The sequence below is a fragment of the Caenorhabditis elegans genome, chromosome V (genome assembly GCF_000002985.6).
Source record: "Caenorhabditis elegans chromosome V".
In the NCBI taxonomy this organism is placed as follows: Eukaryota; Metazoa; Nematoda; class Chromadorea; order Rhabditida; family Rhabditidae; genus Caenorhabditis; species Caenorhabditis elegans.
Genome location: NC_003283.11, coordinates 8,408,685 through 8,427,505, shown reverse-complemented (window position 1 = coordinate 8,427,505; position 18,821 = coordinate 8,408,685). Strand labels below are relative to the sequence as shown.

The following is an 18,821-nucleotide window of genomic DNA, read 5'->3' as shown; positions in this document are numbered from 1 at the left end:
GTTCAAAAATTATTATAAAAATCAAATAAAACAAAAACAACACTTCAAAAAATATTATTAAAAAAAAATGATGCTTGCTCCATCAAAATCTGTCACTCATGGAATCATTGAAAAATATAGTTTGTGATCGTCAATCAAATATTTCGAAATGCCAATACCTCGATCATGGAAATCAGAAAACTGAACATAATTCAAGAATTATCAGTTAATTCAAGAAAATGACGCCTACCTTCTGATAAGAGGTCATCGAAAGAAATGAATCATCAATTGCTCTCGAAACGAATAAAAAGAATTCATGAAGCAGTGTTTTATCAATTTTATGATGATTATGAGAGGTGGCTTCTGTGCTGGAAAACCTTCCGAATGAAGTTTCATATTTCGAGAACCTATTTTTCTTTCCGAAAAAGAAAAAAATCTAGTCACTTCGCTGACGTCTTCAAGAATTGTATCTTTTATCATACGGATGTCTTCTTCATCTTCATCTTCTCACCTTTTCATATCAACTTTTTCAACTCTATCATCATCACCATCAGCAGGTTCAAAAAGAACCCGAAACGGCCGAAAAGTGTCTCTGATTGTCTCGTGACTTTCAAAGAAACTCTTCCCTCTCTCTCGTTTCTGATAATCACCGATCGTTGTCCACCATTGTCCGACAATTACATTATGTTTTGTTACAAAATTGACATGGCAAGAACAAAAAGTTATTGTAAGTTTTAACTGACCGCCATTTTTTTCTAGTTTCTTGATCGATTTCTTGACACTTTTTCTAGCTGCTGCCACCATTCCCGCCCATCTGACTTTGAAGAATCGTATTTTGTATATCACACGTACTATTTAAGAAGACCTCATATGAGATTCTTGCATTATTAGGTTGAGTAACTATTCCCTCTTTAAAAATCTGTAATACACGATTTTTTTTTCTGATTTTCAGTCTGATTTAAATTTTATTTAAATAAAAAGTCGGTGCATATTTAGGACATTTTGGACCGTAGGAAAGACGTCTCTCACTTTCTGCGTCTCTTATCTAGGTTGTATGTGTACCTTCCTCTTGCACTCTTCTACTGGAATCGTGCAGAATTTTCGAGAAGCTTCTAATTAGTGTATTTAAAGAATCGAAAACACTTTTCCAGTTTTTTTGCACTTTTTATTTTCCTTCTGCAAATCTCCAATTTTATGATTCTTAGTTCAAATTCGTGTGAAAAATGTTATAATTTTTATCATCAGACTTTCAAAAAAAAAACAGTATCTTCATTAATGAAACCTTAGATACGGTACTTAATCACTTGATCTTCACATTTCATCAGTTGACCTGCCAACTCGTTTTCCAAGAAAAATTCAACAATAACAATTCCCACACGTGGAATTGTTACACGAATGATGCAAATTTTATTAGTAAACAATTGAGTTGAAAATCCGTTTCAAAATATGAGTTTCACACGACCAGACCAAACTTTTTCAGTATTTGAAGTGTTTGAACTCGTTTCAATATTGGTAACGATCATCTGTGATTTTCGGTGCGTCCTCCTCCTACTCCCCGCGCATAATCTCTAATCTGAATAGATCCATTACAGAATGGCCATGCAGTTTTTTAAAAAGTAATATTTATTTTTAGTGGGCTCTACACATCTGACCGTATGATGATTTGAACTTGTGGCCAAAATATCTAGATAATCCATGGGCGGTGCCATTAGAAATATCCATTCAAAAGAAGCACCGAAAAAACAGTTGTCTAGCACTAACTTTTCTTCTCCAAAACTTCTGCAGAACAGTTTGTTCTCGAAAAATTAGTTGACAACATCCACTTACGATCATAAAAGACATTCGTGTCCTTTGTCTACCACCTGATGTTGTTTTTCGTGTCTTTTCCTATTCTTCTTCTTCTTCACTTTTAGACCTTTAGGGTCAAATAATACACGTATCCCCTCAATTTCTCGGTGTCATTTCCATTGTGAGAGACTCAAGAAAAAACAAGTTTCTGTTTCACGTTCAACTTTCCCACATCAAGAACTCAGCGTGATAAAAACTACATTGTTCTCTTGCTATCTGTCCGCTAACTCTATTTGCATAAAACAAGCTTTCTTTTTTTGGTATTCATGAGTATGTATCAATCATTCTTCTCACAAGACCATCTCATCTGTTTGGTGTCAGCTTCTTGTTTTGTGCTCATGTGTTCTCTTTTCGATGTGATCACATGAAAATTGATAGTTTATGAAGTTTCTCTGATAACGCCTCTGATTATTAATGTCGGGCGCTTTTAATAGGTTTATGAAATTCAATCGGAACTGTCTCGCCAATTTTTCATTCCACGCGTTTCAAAATTTTCCGTTTTTCGCAATTGTTTTTTAATTTTGCAATTTTTCAGCTCGATTTCATTTTGAAAGATCGAAAAATAGTGAAACACAACAGAAATAAAAATAAAATTCTAAAACTACAGTACCCTAGTTTAAAGGCGCATTACCTATTTTTCGTCTTCGTGGCGAGACCAATGCGAGTACGGTAGAATTTCAAATCATTTTTTGTTGCTTTTTTCTGTGATTTTCGAGATTCCTTTTCAATTGTCGGGATTTCTGAACGGTTTTTTGTCAAATTTTTTGCATAATTTTTATTAAATATATATCCTTAACTTGCGCTGATAAATTTCCTCAACAATTTTACTATTTTCACACTTGCGCGTAACTAAATTTATGTATCTTTAGCAAATGACTTTTAGATTCTAATAGATGGCACCAATCCTTCCGTTCCTTGTCCGTTCACTCAGCTGCGGCGGTTGCCGACCCCTTGTCGTCCGTCCGCTATCGTTTTCTCTAGCACTCTCTCGGTTTCGTATTCTCTATTCGTGCCGCGAGCGGTGCACTCTTCTGACCTTTATTATGCGTTTTGAAATATATTATTCTCTATTGATTATTCAATTCCCAGTGAGAATCTTATCATTCATTCTCGCATTTTCAATTTTGACACACTAATTTCAATATTTTCGATTCGAAATACGAAAAGCGAAAGTTTTCGCCAATAGAAACAATACCCTTTGTTATCGCTGACTTTATCTGACCACAGGGTTATTTTGGTTTAAAGTTGTGCACAGTATTCCTTGTTAAAACCGCAAAGATGTTGATAATAATAGTTGAATAACAAAAACATTCCCAATGTTTCTGCAATAAAATTGTAGCAGAGAGTTTGAACTTTTGTTCGATGTTTGATCCGGTGTCCTACCAATTTTGAGGACGACACCTGAATTTATTTCTCCACTACAGCCCCCGTGATCCATCGACACAGTCGCCACCGTTTTGCCAACGGCGTAATAATTGAAGTTTGTCGGAGCTAATTGAGTTGAACTAGTTTTCCTAGAACTACACACACACCCATCGATGATCGTCAAATTTTTAAGGATCCCATATTGTTTTGGCGTTCACACATCATCGATTATAGGGCTCGGTGAACATTAACCCGGACTTTATTATTATCTGAAACTTTTGAAATTCCTGCTAAATTTGTGAATTCGAAGTTAAATTAGGTTTAAAAAATTCTCAACTTTCGAATTTCGTTCATTGCTGCCAAGTTTTGACCCTTGCTCGATAAGTTACTGATAAGTTATCAAAAACCACCAAAACATGTTTTCAAGTTTATTCAGTGCCAAAAGTTGTAATTAAACGGTCATGCTTGAGTATAAGAGCCACTGTCCATTGCATTGAGAACCGCTTTTTCCGTCATCAAACGCTCGGCAATTAATCTGTCCGTGTTCACTCTTAATTTTCTTTTTTCTAAGCAATCTGCATCTCTAGGCTCTCCTCCGATTCCAGCTTCTCTAACTTTTTCTGGAAAAGCTGCGTCTTATTTACAAATTGTCTGCGTAAGAAGTGCGCGCTGACCGTTCATGAGTACTATAGCATGATTTTTTTCCGTGTTTCTTTTTTCCAAAAAGTTCTGACTGTTATATACAAAAACCTAGAAAATCGCTGAGGAGAAATGTGCACTTTCCTTGGAATCACCGTGTGAATCATGTGCACGATCAGTTTTATTGTTCTCTTCGAACTTTTTGAATTTTCTTTTTTACAAAAAACAAAATACAAAAAACAAATAATATAAAAACTAGATTTCTTGTCGCCCGCCTCATCCACGTCATAATTTATTACTTTGTTTCTGTATCAGTAGAATTTGAAGTTTCAGTTTCCGTTGCTGGATTACCAAATGAATGAGAACTGTCATTTTTGACACATTTCGACTCGTTTAAGTTTCGAATTACATCATTTTTTTGTGGCAGATTAGCAAATTTCAAAATAATTCATTTCTCGAAAAAGTCTTAAGAAATCATTCCAAATATTGAGGGCAAAAAATACCCATACCTATACTAGTACCATTACTATTTCCGCTGCTTCTTTATCAGTTTCTTTTTCGAATTTGCCGTATTTCTACACATCACTTCATTCATATCAGAAAACGTAAAGTAGGATTAACTTCCCACTCACTCTTTGTGCTCGTGGGGTTACAACAAAAACGACTCTTTTTTGTTTCTTCTATAAAATGATACTTAGTTCGTGACAAATATCATCTGAAAGTGTTTTGCCCACAAGACTGCATAATTCGAACATGTGAATATTCAAATTTTTGATTTTCGCGTGGCACACCACAAAATGAATTTTTTGTACTTCCCTTCTACATTTTCTATTGTTAGTACCTGCTCCTAACCATTTTATGTTATTTTCTCTGTTCTGCTCGTTCTTCTATTCTTCTTTTGGTTTGAAATCCTTATCATACGTTCATTTCGTTTATAGCATCACACAAGAGCACATATAATGGGCGCCAACGAGTCTGCATTACACGGAGAAGACGAAGCAACTGTTCCCGTTAGACGTCGTGCACACACATCGTACACCAGAAGTGCACCGGACTACTTTGGAAGCCCAAGTTCTATCAAAAACTTCAGTAACAACATGAACAATAACAATAATAATAATGATGAGAAGCACAAGAACTCGAATGTAATTCTCACCGAATTCGACGTGAAACAGATGATGGCTCGCAGTCGTGCTGATACAGTTTGTGTTTCATCGCTGCGCCGTCAATCTTCAGAGGAAGCGGAGAAAAGTATTTTGGAGACAGTCAGACAGACTGGAAGTGACGGTGAAGAAGAAGCATCAGGAATGTCGAAAAAGGGAAGTATCACATCGAGAAAATCATCTGGATCACACGATTCTGGAGTCGGAACTCGACCAAATTCACCAATCGCATCGAATCTTCATATGCCATCTTCATCGAATAATGATGAAGTTATTGAATTCAAAGTTCCTGAAATCACAGTATCTCTTGCCGAGGATACGAGCAATAGTGAGGAACAAAAAAAGAAGCGTAATATCAAGAGAGCAATTATGAAGAAAGTATTTAAAAAGAAGAGTGCGAAAGCTATTGAGATGAGGACAAGATCGAAATCACTTGGATCAAATGCGATTTACAGTAGTAAGTTTGTTTGGTTTTGTTCTAGAATGGTTTATTTCAAATTTTAAAATATTGTTTCGTTCAAAAAATCGGTTGAGTAAAACTATACATTATTAGGATTTTGGAAGTTAACTGATAATAGTACAATTAAACTATTCCCAAAAAAAAAAAAGGATCTAATCGCGTTAAATTTTTGATTATTAATAGAAATTCCTTCTCGCATATGACACAGTTACCCTGTCGTTTTCCCTTATTCTCTAGTGTTTTCAGTTCTAAGTTCTTAAATCAGCGACAATCTTCATAATTCGAATTTCCGCATTTGATATAAAATCGGCAGATTAAAGAGCATTATTTTTCCTGTCTTGATAAAATATCAGTGTCAAGTCTAGCGCTTAGATACTGATCTTCGTGCACTGGGATTGCTGAGATTACTGTATTTTGAGCAGATCAAGAAAGAGGTGACACAACAACAATAGGCAATAGAAAAGTTATAAAAAGTGACACTGCTCTATCTCAAAACTATTCATCTCGTTAGCTTTTTCTTTTCTCTTTCCACTTGCAAGGACACATTGTTCCCAATTTGTCTTCTTCTTCAACTTTAACTTCTGCTTCATCTTCCTAACTTGCCAAATGATCATCGACCGAGAAGAGAATATATCCTTGACACGGAAGTCTTTTGCTCTTTGAATGCGTGAGGTTTCTAGATATTCTGAATAGAATTCGTTGTTGTGTTGCCATCATCCTTATCTACGACTTCGAAAATCATTTGCTTCGAAATGGAAATCGTTATCGTCATTTTGAATCTTGCAGCTTTAAGCTTAGTCACCTGGACGCCTTTTCATCAGAAGCATAAAAGAAAACAGGAGAAGTTGTCGATTTAAGTGAGCGCGTGTCTCCACGACAAACTTCTCCCCTGTTTCCTGTTCTTCGTTTTTTTTTCTATTTTTCTATTCTCGATGAAATTGGAGGAACACAATTGAGATTCTATCGAGTGGTACCCTCAACGGAAAATTGGGTTCCTTTCCACTTTCAATCCAATTTCACCTCATGTGCCCCCGGCGCCCAAAATATGTTTCCAGTCTCCAAGTTTCTAGCGTAACCAAATGATTTATCTCTATGTTTTTCGTTTTCTTTTTTCCAATTTTCATCCGGAAATTCGCAATTGGAATTTCATCTTTGGTTCGTACTGCAGGAGATGGGAAACTTGAAGAAGCTGAAGAAGAATACACGACGGACATTAGGTTGATTATTTTGAGACGTGTAGGCGCATTCAAAGGGAAGAACAAGAACGTGACACTTGTCTATTTATGGATTCTGAAGCTGTTAGATATCGTAATTTTTTAGCAGCTGTAAAACATGTCTGCCGTTCTAGACATTAGCCACTGAAAATAATATTGTTGATAGATAATAGGCACACATACTAGGTGTCGAATTCCATCTGGTGGAATGGGGTTATCAAAACAATAACAACCATTGCGAGCATTATTTGCTTCTCACAGTTAGCGATGTCTGCCAGTAGTTAGTTTTTTAGTAACAGCATTAAAATGGAATTCCAATCATTTTTCTAAATGCCAAGCTGCATTCTGGGTTACGGTAGCTTTTTCCTACCAAGTGCAAGTGTCTTCTTTTGATGTTTTTTTAGAAGAAATAAAAACAATTCAACAATAGAAACGTCACTTTTGAGTGAAAACTCTTTCTCCTAACAGAATAGCTCTAATTTAGTAGATTTTCGACTTTTTGAATGTGGCTAAATTGGGTAGATCTTTTTGAAGTTTGGCCTTATTGGGTTTCCGCACTCAGCTTTTCGGCGACTTGTCCGAATTGGTTTCCCCCAATTGAGAAATTGTCGAAATTCACGTAATTTGGCTCGCTCTTTGTCCACGATTTCTAAAAAAACTCACCTGGCATTCACTTCTCGGCGACGAAGCCAATTTTCATTTTCGGGAACCTTTTTCAAAGATTTTTCTTTCAACATCTTTGAATTTCAATCTTCGAAGTACTTTTTGTGCTCTTTAGACTCTTGAAAAACTCGAAAACGAGTAAACCAAAAAATCAGTCGTATTCGACGCTTCTCTGTGTTCAAACTGTTTTCATATTTCTTTCTCTACTAAATCCATGTCTCATACTTCCCCAAGGGGACACCAAGTACTACTCGTTTGTGTTTTTTGCGTTTTTTCTCGTTGCTCCTTCATTTCTTGAGCCGTTTCTCGCTCAGTTTCACATCGAGACAAAGAATTCATTCGCAAAGCTCTCAGCTTCTTTTTTCTTCTTCTCATGCTCTTCTCAGAGCATATAATTTGACACCCTTTTCCATATTGAGACTAGAGAATCCTCAAACTCGATCAGAATGTTATTTATTTCTAGCTCTTTTCGGAAATTGCATTTTGTATCCACGAGGATGCCTATTTTCATACCAAAAACTACAATCAAGATGGTGTCAGAAGGTGGAATCAAGTACTAGAAGATGCTAGTTACTTCCGCAGACTTGTTCTATTGTTCATTATTTCCCATTCACATCTCTTCTCCGACTGACCTTTCCTCTGCCAAACTTCTTCTTTTTTTAGTATAGCTCTCCTTGAGCGCAGTCCCGGACATTTCAATCTCTCCTAACTATTCGGAGAATTCCGCGTTCTCCATTTACCAAGTCTTTCCCACAAAACGCTCGTAAACAATGGCGAAAAAGGGCAGTATGTCTCCACCGGAAGAGTAATTATTCCTATGTTGTCTGGAAAACTAGGAGAATTTTGTAAACCTCAAGTTCGTTCAGCATTCTGTACTTTTTTCATGAATCTTGTGCTGTTCTGTATAGTATGTCCAGTATAAATGTACCAGTAACTCAAAAAGTGGGCGGAGCGTGCTCTTCATTGCTCGTCGCCTTTGAAGACCAACATTGAAGTAGAAAAAAACGGGAAGAAGATGTCTCTTCTTCTTATTCTTCTTGGAGTCGAGTGTTTTTTGTTCAGTTAACCAGGAGAAAAAACTCCAGAAAAGAAACATGTAGTAGTGAAATAAGTTTTTGGCACCCGTCCTGTCCTCCCCCACCCGCACATCATTTCTTTGCATTTTTCTGCCTGAGCAGAGACTAATGCACTTTTTTTGTCGGTCATTTTTTTGTACTCATTTCCTCGTCTGAGCCCTCGGGGAATGATAGTTTTGATTCGGCTAATCAAACCAATCAAACTTGCAACGTCAGACCGAGTCGGTTATCCCTCGGGACTCCGCCCACTTGTTGCAGTACTCGGATTTCAGACAAATTTAGCCACTTTTTGAAGATCTGACTGAGCTTCATCTCTAAAGAAAACTGATCTCAATTAGCAAACTCTCCACCCCCTCAGTTTTCTTTGGTTCACATTTCTCATATTCTAATATTTTTTCTCAATTCTATCACGTCTGCTTATTTACTCATGCCTGTCCCACTGATTACTGTATCTTGTACAGACGGAGAAAACTGTGGTGGTGTATCGTATCGCGAAATGCTCTCCTCACTTGTTGATAAAGTTCAAACTTCGACCAATTCGTTGGCGTCGACCGTTTCACAAGCATCATCAGAAGAGATGAGCCCATATCTTCGACAAATTGGATCTTCAGTTCGACGTTTATCAATGCCATTGGGAAAAGTTAGACAGTCTTCACAGCGACGTCTATCTCAAATGGTTTCTGCTATCGGCGAGGTTATTGATCAAGAGATATTGTTGACGCAGCCAGGTACTGGAATTTCAGAATATCGTGCGAAAAGGCTGCGATGCACAAAAATCTAAAAATATTTCCTCGAGCAAAAATCTCGAAAAGTAGGAAATTTTCTTGAAATTCTCAAATTATTCATGAGTGCCGGAATCATTCCGTGTCACACGAGCACTGAGCGTCACCACATTAAAACTTTTCCTTGAAATAGTCTGATGTGTGTGTAAGCAATTGGTTATTCAACATGGGATCGTCTCAAGAGATGCATCCAAACACACACACACATAAACACACAATACCAAAACAATGGAGCAAGCATTATTTTTATAATATTCATTGAAATTTGAATCCCAGGCAGTGCTCCTCGTGAGCGAGCTGTGCTGAAACACCAACTGAAAAACCATTGAAATTGGAGTTGTGTATGTTTGGTGTGTTTGGTTCCTGATGTCAAAATGAAAATAAATATCTAATTTCTAATATTTGATATATTTCAGGCGAAAAGTCGACACCGTTGTTCGGATCGTCCCTACTCAACCGCGAATGGGAACTTGTCACAGTTTCAGAGATGTGCAGACGTCTTTCACTCGATCAAGAGCTCGAACTTCCAATTCCAGACGGAGCAGCTACATCACAGATTTTGGATGAACTTATGATTCGACAGGTGAGAAGAATAAAATGACGTGTTTTGGTCGATGAGTAACTCGATTTTTGATTAGTCATAATTAGAAATAAGGTGAATGGGAATTTTTTGCTTCAAAAATCCAAAATAGTCTTAAATTCAGAAATACTACAAAAAAAATATTGCGCAGGATTAAAAAATCCAACTTTTGAATTCCCTCCAAAATGAGATAGCACGCCCAATTTCGAACCAAACCGCTTCATTGAACCCCGCACACTTTGTCTGATTGGTTCAAAAGTGGGCGGATCGAGTCGCTGATTGGTCGAAAAGCTCATTTTGGAGGGAATTTAGTCAAAATTGTAAAATCACGTTTTTAAAAGTTGCATTTTTCATTCTTTCACAATTTTCTGTTTTTAGTGGTATGTATGAATTTTAGACTTGGAATTATTGATTCAAAATTTTTTTGGAATGAGCATTAAAAAATTGGCGTTCTTTCTATAATATTGAGAGAATTCTCCAAATTCACAAATTTTCTCCCACTTTAATATTCGAGTGGGAAATTCCCCCTAGACACTATAGGAATTCGATTAGCGTCTTTTTAATCCTTCGTGGGTTCAAAACTCAAAGAATTTCTCAGTAAAAAAACTCTTACTCTCTTTTGTGCTTTTTTTTGCCGAAATTGTCTCTTCTTCGCGTTTTCTCATCATTTGAATTCTGTTTGCGTCAGTAGTGAAGAACGAAAAGCCACGAAAACAAGACGATAAACCGCTGTGAGTTGTTATTGTTGGCAGGCACTGCTTTTTTTCAGGTTCTTTGAAAATTAGGTGCCCCCGCTTTCGTAGCGACAAGCCTCGCAATTTCTTATAGTTTTGGGTGCTTGAGGACGTAAAAAAGAAAGATGTCTAGTAGAGGAGCAGCAGACAAAGTGCTCCTTTTCCGTACATGTCAATACACAAAACACTTCTTTTTTCATTATCTAAATGTTTTATTTTCAGGTGATGGACATTCTTCCACCACGTGCTGAAGGTTACCCATGGGTCAACATCTATAATTCGGAAAAGCACGGATTCTCACTTGCCACAATGTACAGAAAGATGGCAGAATTCGATGAGGACCTATCACCAGTTTTGCTCATCATCAGAGACACCAAGGAACACGTCTTCGGAGCTGTCGTCTCGTCAGCCATCAGACCAAATGATCATTTCTTTGGAACTGGTGACAGTTGTTTATTGTGGAGATTCACAGGAGAAGTGCCTCACACTCGGTAATTTAATTTCTCATAGAACTTTATATACTAATTTTTTAAAAATGTTTTCAGCGAACTTCGCCAATACAACTGGACGGGTGATAATCAGTACTTTGTAAACGCCGCCAAGGATTCCTTATCCATTGGAGCTGGTTCTGGAAGAAATGGATTATGGCTTGATGGTAAGTTTATTTTTACGAAAATTGTCGGCATGATCTTTATCATTATTTTTTCAGCTGACCTCAATCATGGAAGCTCGCAAAAATGTGAAACGTTTGACAATGAACCATTATGTGGAGATGATCAGGATTTCATTATTCAATTCATTGAGGCTTATGGATTCAGAATGTAATGTGTGTATATTGTTGAATAGATTCAATACAAAAAGGCCCCAAAAGTCAATATATTCCCTTTAAGTTGTTTTTTATCATGACACAAACATACCACCATTTTCTTGGTGCCCATCTTTCCCATCCATGCTCCATCAAATTGTAAAACGCATTTGTTTCCTTCCCCCGACACAAAGAACTAATTCTTGTTGCCCCTCCACACCGATTTTATGTGTATATTCATTCCCCGTATATTTATTCCTTTAAACACACACACACCCTCATGATAATTTGTGTTAGGCATAGTCTTCTCATATTTCCCCCACCCCGATTTGACACATGCTCCCGCAGTGATATTTTTGTCCCCCAATTTTCAATTGTTTCATTTGAGTCTACTGGTATTGTGAAACTAGTTGATTTTCCTCACACACAACACAAACACGTCAGTCAGTTACAGTACTCATCTCAATTTTTGTGAGATGGAAAGTATAAAGTAATAAACCTTAAACGAAATATTCAGTTGTTTTCAAATATAAAAATGAGCGCTTTAAATATTGGAAACATTAATTTTTATTGTTTTTTCACAAGATTTTTGCACGCCTTCTTAAAGGCACACGAATTTATTCAAATGGGTCTCGGTGCGCAAAAGTTTATGGAAGTCTTTTTTGAATACTTGAGGCTGCCTCTTCGTTTTTTTTCTTGCATTTCTCAATTAGTTTATTTCATTTTAAGAAAATTTTCACAGAAAAATGAAGGGTATATTCATTGAGAAATGAGAGCCTCAAAAATAAAAACTACCATAAACTTTTCTTGCGCCGAGACCCATCTGAATAAATCCGTGCGTCTTTAAAAAAGCTCGAGAATCTTGAGAAATGATGGTACCGTAAGCTGGTTCTATGAACTTTTTAATACCGCAGAGGCACCGTAAAACTTGAAACAATTGTATGCTGATTACGAGAAATTTCATTTTATGAGTCCACATAACGAGGGCTATGCAATTGAGAACGAAACATTGGTAAAATTCAAGATAACAATAATATACAGACTAGATACAAATGTGGGAATGTGGGGGTGAGTTTTGAAAGCCTGTGAATACAACATTTTGGGGTCGGACTCGAGAAGAAAAAGAACGACAAAAATGGGGAAAATTATTGATGATGTCCTTGGGACTGCACCAGGTTATTGGACTTGATTATATAATCCATAAGTAAAAAATAGAAAGTACATGTTAGTCAAGATCAGAAATTTCGACGAGAGAAACTAGTGATGATGGGAGGAGAGCTGCTGAATCCGCTGGAATTGGCTTTCGAAATATTGTGCCAATTGAGCCGTAGAATTGTATCCAGATACGTCCAAACGGGTGGCACGAGCAAACGCACGAACGAGATCTGATTGACGGATTGGTAGACTCTGATTGAGATCCATGCTTCGATCTGTCGACCCCTGAGGCACGAAGAGTGAATGATTGTGTGCGGCAGCATTCCTTGCTGGTGATTTGGATGAAGTATTAGCGTGAGCTCCACTTGCTAGCTTCGCGGCATTCCCATCGACAATTTTGTGGATGAACTGGCATCTGGTTCCGTATTTGCAGTTTCCAGTCATCGAGAACTTGTCGCAAAGAACCGTCTTGTACTTGGGATGATTTCTCCCACGAGGCTGAAAATTCCAGTCATAAAATAAGAAATTTGTAGGATCAACGATTACTTACGTTCATTGGAAGCCGAAGCTCATGGACGCCGTGAGCAAATCTGCACTGATCACCGTATGAGCATGCCTGACTGCGTTTGTAAGCATCACACAGAGCCGTCTTGAATGCATCTTCCTTTCTCCTTTGACGCATCATTTCTTCACGAAGGTCATCGGGAACTGTGCAAGGATCACGATTGGCCAACGATTGTTCAGAAGTTGGCTGTGAAGCCGAATTCTGCGTCTCCTTATCTTGTTTCATGAACGGTTGGAAGTCTTGAGAAAATACATTCTCTTGATCATATGCTTCGGGGGATGCTGACTGATGTGAAAGCGATCGAGTAAAATCGCTGTGGGAGTCAAGGATTTCCTTTTTGAACACCATGATTGCTTCACCGCTCAGGAAATCGTTGTCAGCCATTTTGAATCTAGAAAAATAAATTTACAAACTGTGATGATGATGGAAAAAGAAGAGAATATAAATCAAGAAAACTTGGGAGCACCGGCAGAAAAGAAAATAAAAAGGAAAAAAATCCTTGAAATGGAACATCTGAATGAAATGAACAAAGAGTGAGCGAAAAAATTTACTTATCAAAAATTCGCGGAAACTAAAAAGTAAAAATTAAAAAATACCGCTCGAAATCATGATCAAATTTTGAGAAATTTTGAAAAAAAAAACTTGAATTTTCGCAATAGAGCGTGTTCGCATCGCCGTGTTGGATTTCATGGTAGCACAGAAACTAGATGGCTTGGTTTATGATACTCAGTCTGAAAACCTATATTGGCTGCTATCTCGAAAACTAACCCCAAATTTGAATTTGCGATGCATATGAAAAATGGCCGCAAGAAAATTCTCTATCTTTTCTATTGAAAATTTTTTTGATTGAAAATTTCCTAACCGGTCAAATTTGGGTTTGTTCGGTAGAGCGCATTTGCACTCATCTAGCTGCTGTACCACCGTGATTTTCCATTTCTACATTTTCCACGTTCTGTGTTTGTCCTCATTTTAAAAGTTAATTTTCTTTGATTCAGTTTCAAAATGGTATTTGGGGAGAATCAGGATCTCATTCGCACTCATTTTCAAAAAGAAGCCGACAAAGTTCGAGCAATGAAAACCAATTGGGGACTTTTCACGAGGTATATTTACTATCTATCTTCCATATTACGTAGTAATTTTTCAGAACAAGAATGATTGCTCAAAGTGATTACGACTTTATCGTGACTTATCAACAAGCAGAAAACGAGGCAGAACGGAGCACAGTACTCTCGGTTTTCAAGGAAAAGGCTGTGTACGCTTTTGTTCATCTGATGTCTCAGGTGAAATCATATTTCATAAGCCTATTTCGAAATTATTAGTTTCTTTTTTTCAGATTTCGAAAGATGATTACGTCAGGTACACTCTAACGCTGATCGATGATATGCTCCGCGAAGACGTCACAAGAACAATTATTTTTGAAGACGTTGCAGTTCTTCTGAAAAGATCTCCCTTTTCTTTTTTCATGGGTCTTCTCCATCGTCAAGATCAATACATTGTACATATTACATTCTCGATTCTCACAAAAATGGCTGTTTTTGGAAATATAAAGTTGGATACGCTTGAGATACATTAATTAATTCTAACTATTTCAGATTATCTGGAGACGAACTTGACTATTGCATGGGATCTTTGAAAGAGGCGATGAATAGAGGAACAAACAACGACTACATTGTTACAGCAGTTAGATGCATGCAAACTTTATTCAGATTCGATCCATATCGAGTTTCATTTGTCAACATCAATGGCTACGACTCACTGACTCATGCTCTATATTCGACTCGAAAATGCGGGTTTCAAATTCAGTACCAAATAATTTTCTGCATGTGGCTTCTCACTTTCAACGGACATGCTGCAGAAGTGGCTTTGTCTGGGAATCTTATTCAAACGATATCTGGAATTCTGGGCAATTGTCAAAAGGAAAAAGTAATCAGAATTGTAGTATCCACACTGCGGAACCTTATCACTTCAAATCAGGATGTTTACATGAAAAAGCAAGCTGCTCTTCAAATGATTCAAAATCGTATTCCGACTAAACTGGATCATCTGGAGAATCGAAAATTTACTGATGTGGACCTTGTGGTAATTTATTAGTGAAAGACTTCATCGAACTATAAGTTTGCAGGAAGATATGGTATATCTCCAGACTGAACTCAAAAAAGTTGTCCAAGTGCTGACATCTTTCGATGAATACGAAAATGAACTCAGACAGGGATCACTCCATTGGTCGCCTGCTCACAAATGTGAAGTTTTTTGGAATGAGAATGCTCACAGACTTAACGATAACCGACAGGAACTTCTGAAGCTTTTGGTGGCTATGCTTGAGAAGAGTAACGATCCATTAGTGCTCTGTGTGGCTGCTCATGATATTGGAGAGTTTGTCAGGTATTTATGAAAATTACTGTACTGTATTCATTAAAACATTAATTTTTCAGATATTATCCACGTGGCAAACTTAAAGTGGAACAACTCGGTGGTAAAGAAGCAATGATGCGTCTGCTGACTGTGAAGGATCCGAATGTTCGCTATCACGCTCTTCTTGCTGCACAAAAATTAATGATCAACAATTGGAAAGATCTTGGGCTTGAAATCTAATCTTTTTCTGTAATTAGTCTCGTATTTTATAGCAACTGTTAAAATATGTCATTCTTATGTGTATTCGGTCCAATTAGTCAAATTATCGCATTCATAAACTTATTTATTTCGACTTGTTATGCACTTGCTCCCTTCTCACAAATGTAACTCGCAGATGTTTTCCCGCAACCGTAAGTCTTCCAACCTCCACGTTGATACTTATAGGTAGCGTTGCTCAATGAATCTGTGATCATCTGAACGCAAAGACCATTGCTCGAAGGTTGTGATGGAGCCCAATTAGTGTAAGTTGCTGAAGAACCATCAGCCCACTGCCATGCACCACTTAATGATTTCAAGCCGATCCATGTTTCCTTAGTCTCGTCAACTAGAGCATTAGTGTCAAATGCTTCTGAATTCAAGATACATATCAGAATGTTCCAAATATTCAGAGTTATACTTACTTCTCAAAGCATCATTCTCGTCGAAGCTGTCAATTGTAACAAGTTCTGCACCCTGAGCAGCACAAGCAGATGTGGCACCCGCGTACGTGACAGCTGCATCGAATTTCTGTAATTGAACTTTCAAAGACAGACAATGAAAATGAATAAGAACCTTATAGCATTTCGAATTGAGATATTGCCACCCGGTTGGACATCCACCAGGACAATCAATGAGCATTGCTCCAGGATCAACGATTGTAAATGTCACGTATTCTGGTGTTGTCGTTGTCAAAAGTGTAGTTGTAGAAATCGTAGTGGGATTCGTCTTTATTTTTTCTGAGTATGTTAAAACTTTTTAAGACTGTCAAAATCTAGAGGTAGAAGTCTACTGCTAGGTTCCTTTGTTCTCGCTTTTTCCTTTCGTCTAATTTGGCAACTTATATCTCGGTTATATACAGTTTTATCAAAAAAGTTATACAGCCAACATATAGAGAAACATTTTCCACGTATTCATCAGTTGACAATATTTTTGATAAAACCATAGAGAACCGAGATATAAGTTGTTTAATCGCTTTTTGTTGGATGCGAAATTTGGGATAATGTTCAACAAACCCACTGCATCTTTTAAAAACTTCGAATTCAAATTCGAAAGCAGAAGAATACTTTTCAGACTGTTTTTTTTTTGAAATTGATCAAAACGAAATTTTAACTCACTAATATCATTCAGATCCAAAGAATTTACAGTTGAAACAAGAAGTACAATTAAAAACGCGAGTGAAGTTGGCATTTTGTAAAAAATTATCAAAAAATTGAACAAAAAAGGGTGGTTGGATAGAACTAATGGACGATATGTTGAGTTTCGATGCGTCTATAATCTATTGTAATCCATTGGACAATTCAATTCAGGAGATCATAGTTTAGGATGGTAGAGATGTACGACACAGGCAGACGTACAATGTACATAATGATTATTCCGGAATTTCAAATTTAAATAGTCGAAAACCTGCAGAAAATAAATTTTATATTTTTAAAATATGCAACCCCTTGCTCAAATAGAGAACTAAAAATCATGACTTCTGAATTTTTTCGAAAAGTTATTTTAAGTACAAAACGCTATGATGAGCATATTGTGGGACACTTTGTACACAGCAAAATTAAATTTTACAAAACGTTTGTGTAGATATGCGGGCTATAGAATGAACACTAGATAAACCAATAATATGTTTTTTTTTTATTTTTTTGTTGAAAGTACGACAATTTTCAATTGACTGAAATTTTTGCAGAATCTAAAATCTTTTGTTATTTGGTAATTTTAGACTATTTATGAAGGTATATCTACAAAATCCCCGCTGAAGATATCCAATTCTTAAGGTCCAATGATCACAAGATGTCTGACCGATATAATAATCCTTTCTAGACTTTACACAACTTTTATTGTAAACATTGATACGGTACCAATAACTGTAACATCTTCTAAAACATATGCCTCCTGCCATTCCGAATGTTTCCCTCCTACAATTCGCCGATGAGTGTCCATCATAGCCTGTTTGCAACGAACGATGAAGCTGGACGGAGGTGCGAACAGTCAGTTATCCCTCTCTCGTCTCTTCCAAATGTCTCATGATCACCCTTTTTATCCACTCGTCCTCCTATCTGATCACACACAGTCCGTCTTCTTCTTCTTCATATTCTTTCTTCCAAGCCCAGATATCTCTTTTTTCATTTTCCCGATCCGACTTTCGATTCCTTTTTCTCTTTTTTCTTCCGACTTTTCTACAGACTATGTTTATTTGGGTCATTGCATTTTTCGACATCTATCGGTCGCTCTTCTTCTCACTGATTATATATTGATTCGATTTGATCAATATTTGTTTATGTTTGTTGAGAAAAAGGGGTCCACATCTTTGTACAACTACCAAAAATAACGTTATACTTGTTTATCAATGGCCGGTGTGGAGAAATAAGCGGGGAGGCTAAATCTAGAACTAAAAAAACTAAAAATCATGTATATAATATTATAAATCCAATTTCATGACCACGAGAGAGCCACTTTTTCTCTTGGCCCTCTAATCAAAATCACTACTTTCTCTCTTTCTCACTTATTTTAATTTCTTACTATACTTATTTAATATGTCACTTTTATGTCAATTTGAATGAAACCAATGAAAACAACGTACAAGTCTGACGTGTCTCCGTAAGATTTCACAGAGAGTTCTGCTAGTGCAATCCATTATTTCCAGTATTTTCAAACGTTGTTTTCCTTAATATTACTCTAGATACTTATCTATTCTATTGAATCCATCCATTGAAGATTTTTTCTCAATTTCACTTTTTTGTGCATTCTATTGTCTAATTTTGAGAATATTAATTAATTCAAATCCATTTAATCTCAATTCTAGTATACGTTGTACTCATTTTTACTCATTCGAGAGTTCTAGATCTATAATTTGAGAAGTTTCATTATTCCGTTTTAGAGTTCGTAAATTATACTGTAAAAGCTCATTTTTAGACTGAAATTATGTCCTATAATTTATTTAAAAAATATATCACTCTGGAACATTTTCCGAAAATTATGATCTATACTTCAAAGCTTTTCAACTTTAGGAAATTGTCCAGAACTGTTTGATTTTGTATTTGATTTTACATGAATTTGTGTATTCTAACTTCGAATTTCAATTAAAACCGTTTTTTTTTGAAGTTTGAAAGTTATTGGAAAACTTTGTTGAGTTGATAAAAATACGGTAACGTTAAAAAAACATTTTCCTGTTTACTATCTATGATG

General features: G+C 36.6%; 4 protein-coding genes and 2 non-coding genes across 12 annotated transcripts in view; 3 read left to right on the top strand and 3 right to left on the bottom strand.

Moving 5' to 3' along the window:
* Window positions 1-11,858, top strand: part of lmd-3 — a gene marked incomplete at both ends in the record, with an annotated part of 29,159 nt that extends 17,301 nt beyond the window's left edge. For 2 of the 7 annotated variants that reach the window (NM_001373063.2, NM_001373064.1), the window contains 4 exons: window positions 9,606-9,772; window positions 10,726-10,994; window positions 11,049-11,158; window positions 11,213-11,819. In NM_001373063.2, coding sequence (NP_001360537.1) covers window positions 9,606-9,772; window positions 10,726-10,994; window positions 11,049-11,158; window positions 11,213-11,328 — 662 coding nt within the window. Of the gene's footprint in view, window positions 1-4,654; window positions 5,452-9,605; window positions 9,773-10,725; window positions 10,995-11,048; window positions 11,159-11,212 lie in introns of those variants that run through there. The other 5 variants (NM_001392562.1, NM_072772.4, NM_001373062.3 and 2 more) reach the window with 5 other exon arrangements.
* Window positions 71-375, bottom strand: K11D5.2. The gene is made up of 2 exons (NR_131694.1): window positions 230-375; window positions 71-180 (listed from the first exon to the last, which is right to left on the bottom strand). It is a non-coding gene; the product is annotated as an Unclassified non-coding RNA K11D5.2 (non-coding RNA).
* F52E1.17 lies at window positions 6,824-6,904 on the top strand. Its single transcript, NR_102041.1, has one exon. It is a non-coding gene; the product is annotated as an Unclassified non-coding RNA F52E1.17 (non-coding RNA).
* A 393-nt stretch (window positions 11,859-12,251) lies between the features above and the next one.
* pos-1 (RNA-binding protein pos-1) lies at window positions 12,252-13,421 on the bottom strand. Its single transcript, NM_001392561.2, has 2 exons — window positions 13,014-13,421; window positions 12,252-12,961 (listed from the first exon to the last, which is right to left on the bottom strand). The coding sequence occupies exons 1-2, from the start codon at window positions 13,410-13,412 to the stop codon at window positions 12,566-12,568; spliced, it is 795 nt and encodes a 264-aa protein (NP_001379937.1). The 5' UTR covers window positions 13,413-13,421; the 3' UTR covers window positions 12,252-12,565.
* Window positions 13,422-14,023: 602 nt separating this feature from the next.
* On the top strand, window positions 14,024-15,731 carry vha-18 (putative V-type proton ATPase subunit H 1). The gene is made up of 6 exons (NM_072770.7): window positions 14,024-14,128; window positions 14,173-14,308; window positions 14,362-14,576; window positions 14,621-15,107; window positions 15,151-15,410; window positions 15,461-15,731. Exons 1-6 carry the CDS (start codon window positions 14,031-14,033, stop codon window positions 15,618-15,620), a joined length of 1,356 nt encoding a protein of 451 aa, NP_505171.1. The 5' UTR covers window positions 14,024-14,030; the 3' UTR covers window positions 15,621-15,731.
* Window positions 15,675-16,911, bottom strand: F52E1.2 (C-type lectin domain-containing protein). The gene is made up of 4 exons (NM_072769.5): window positions 16,754-16,911; window positions 16,212-16,375; window positions 16,061-16,166; window positions 15,675-16,008 (listed from the first exon to the last, which is right to left on the bottom strand). Exons 1-4 carry the CDS (start codon window positions 16,824-16,826, stop codon window positions 15,737-15,739), a joined length of 615 nt encoding a protein of 204 aa, NP_505170.2. The 5' UTR covers window positions 16,827-16,911; the 3' UTR covers window positions 15,675-15,736.
* Window positions 16,912-18,821: the final 1,910 nt, after the last annotated feature.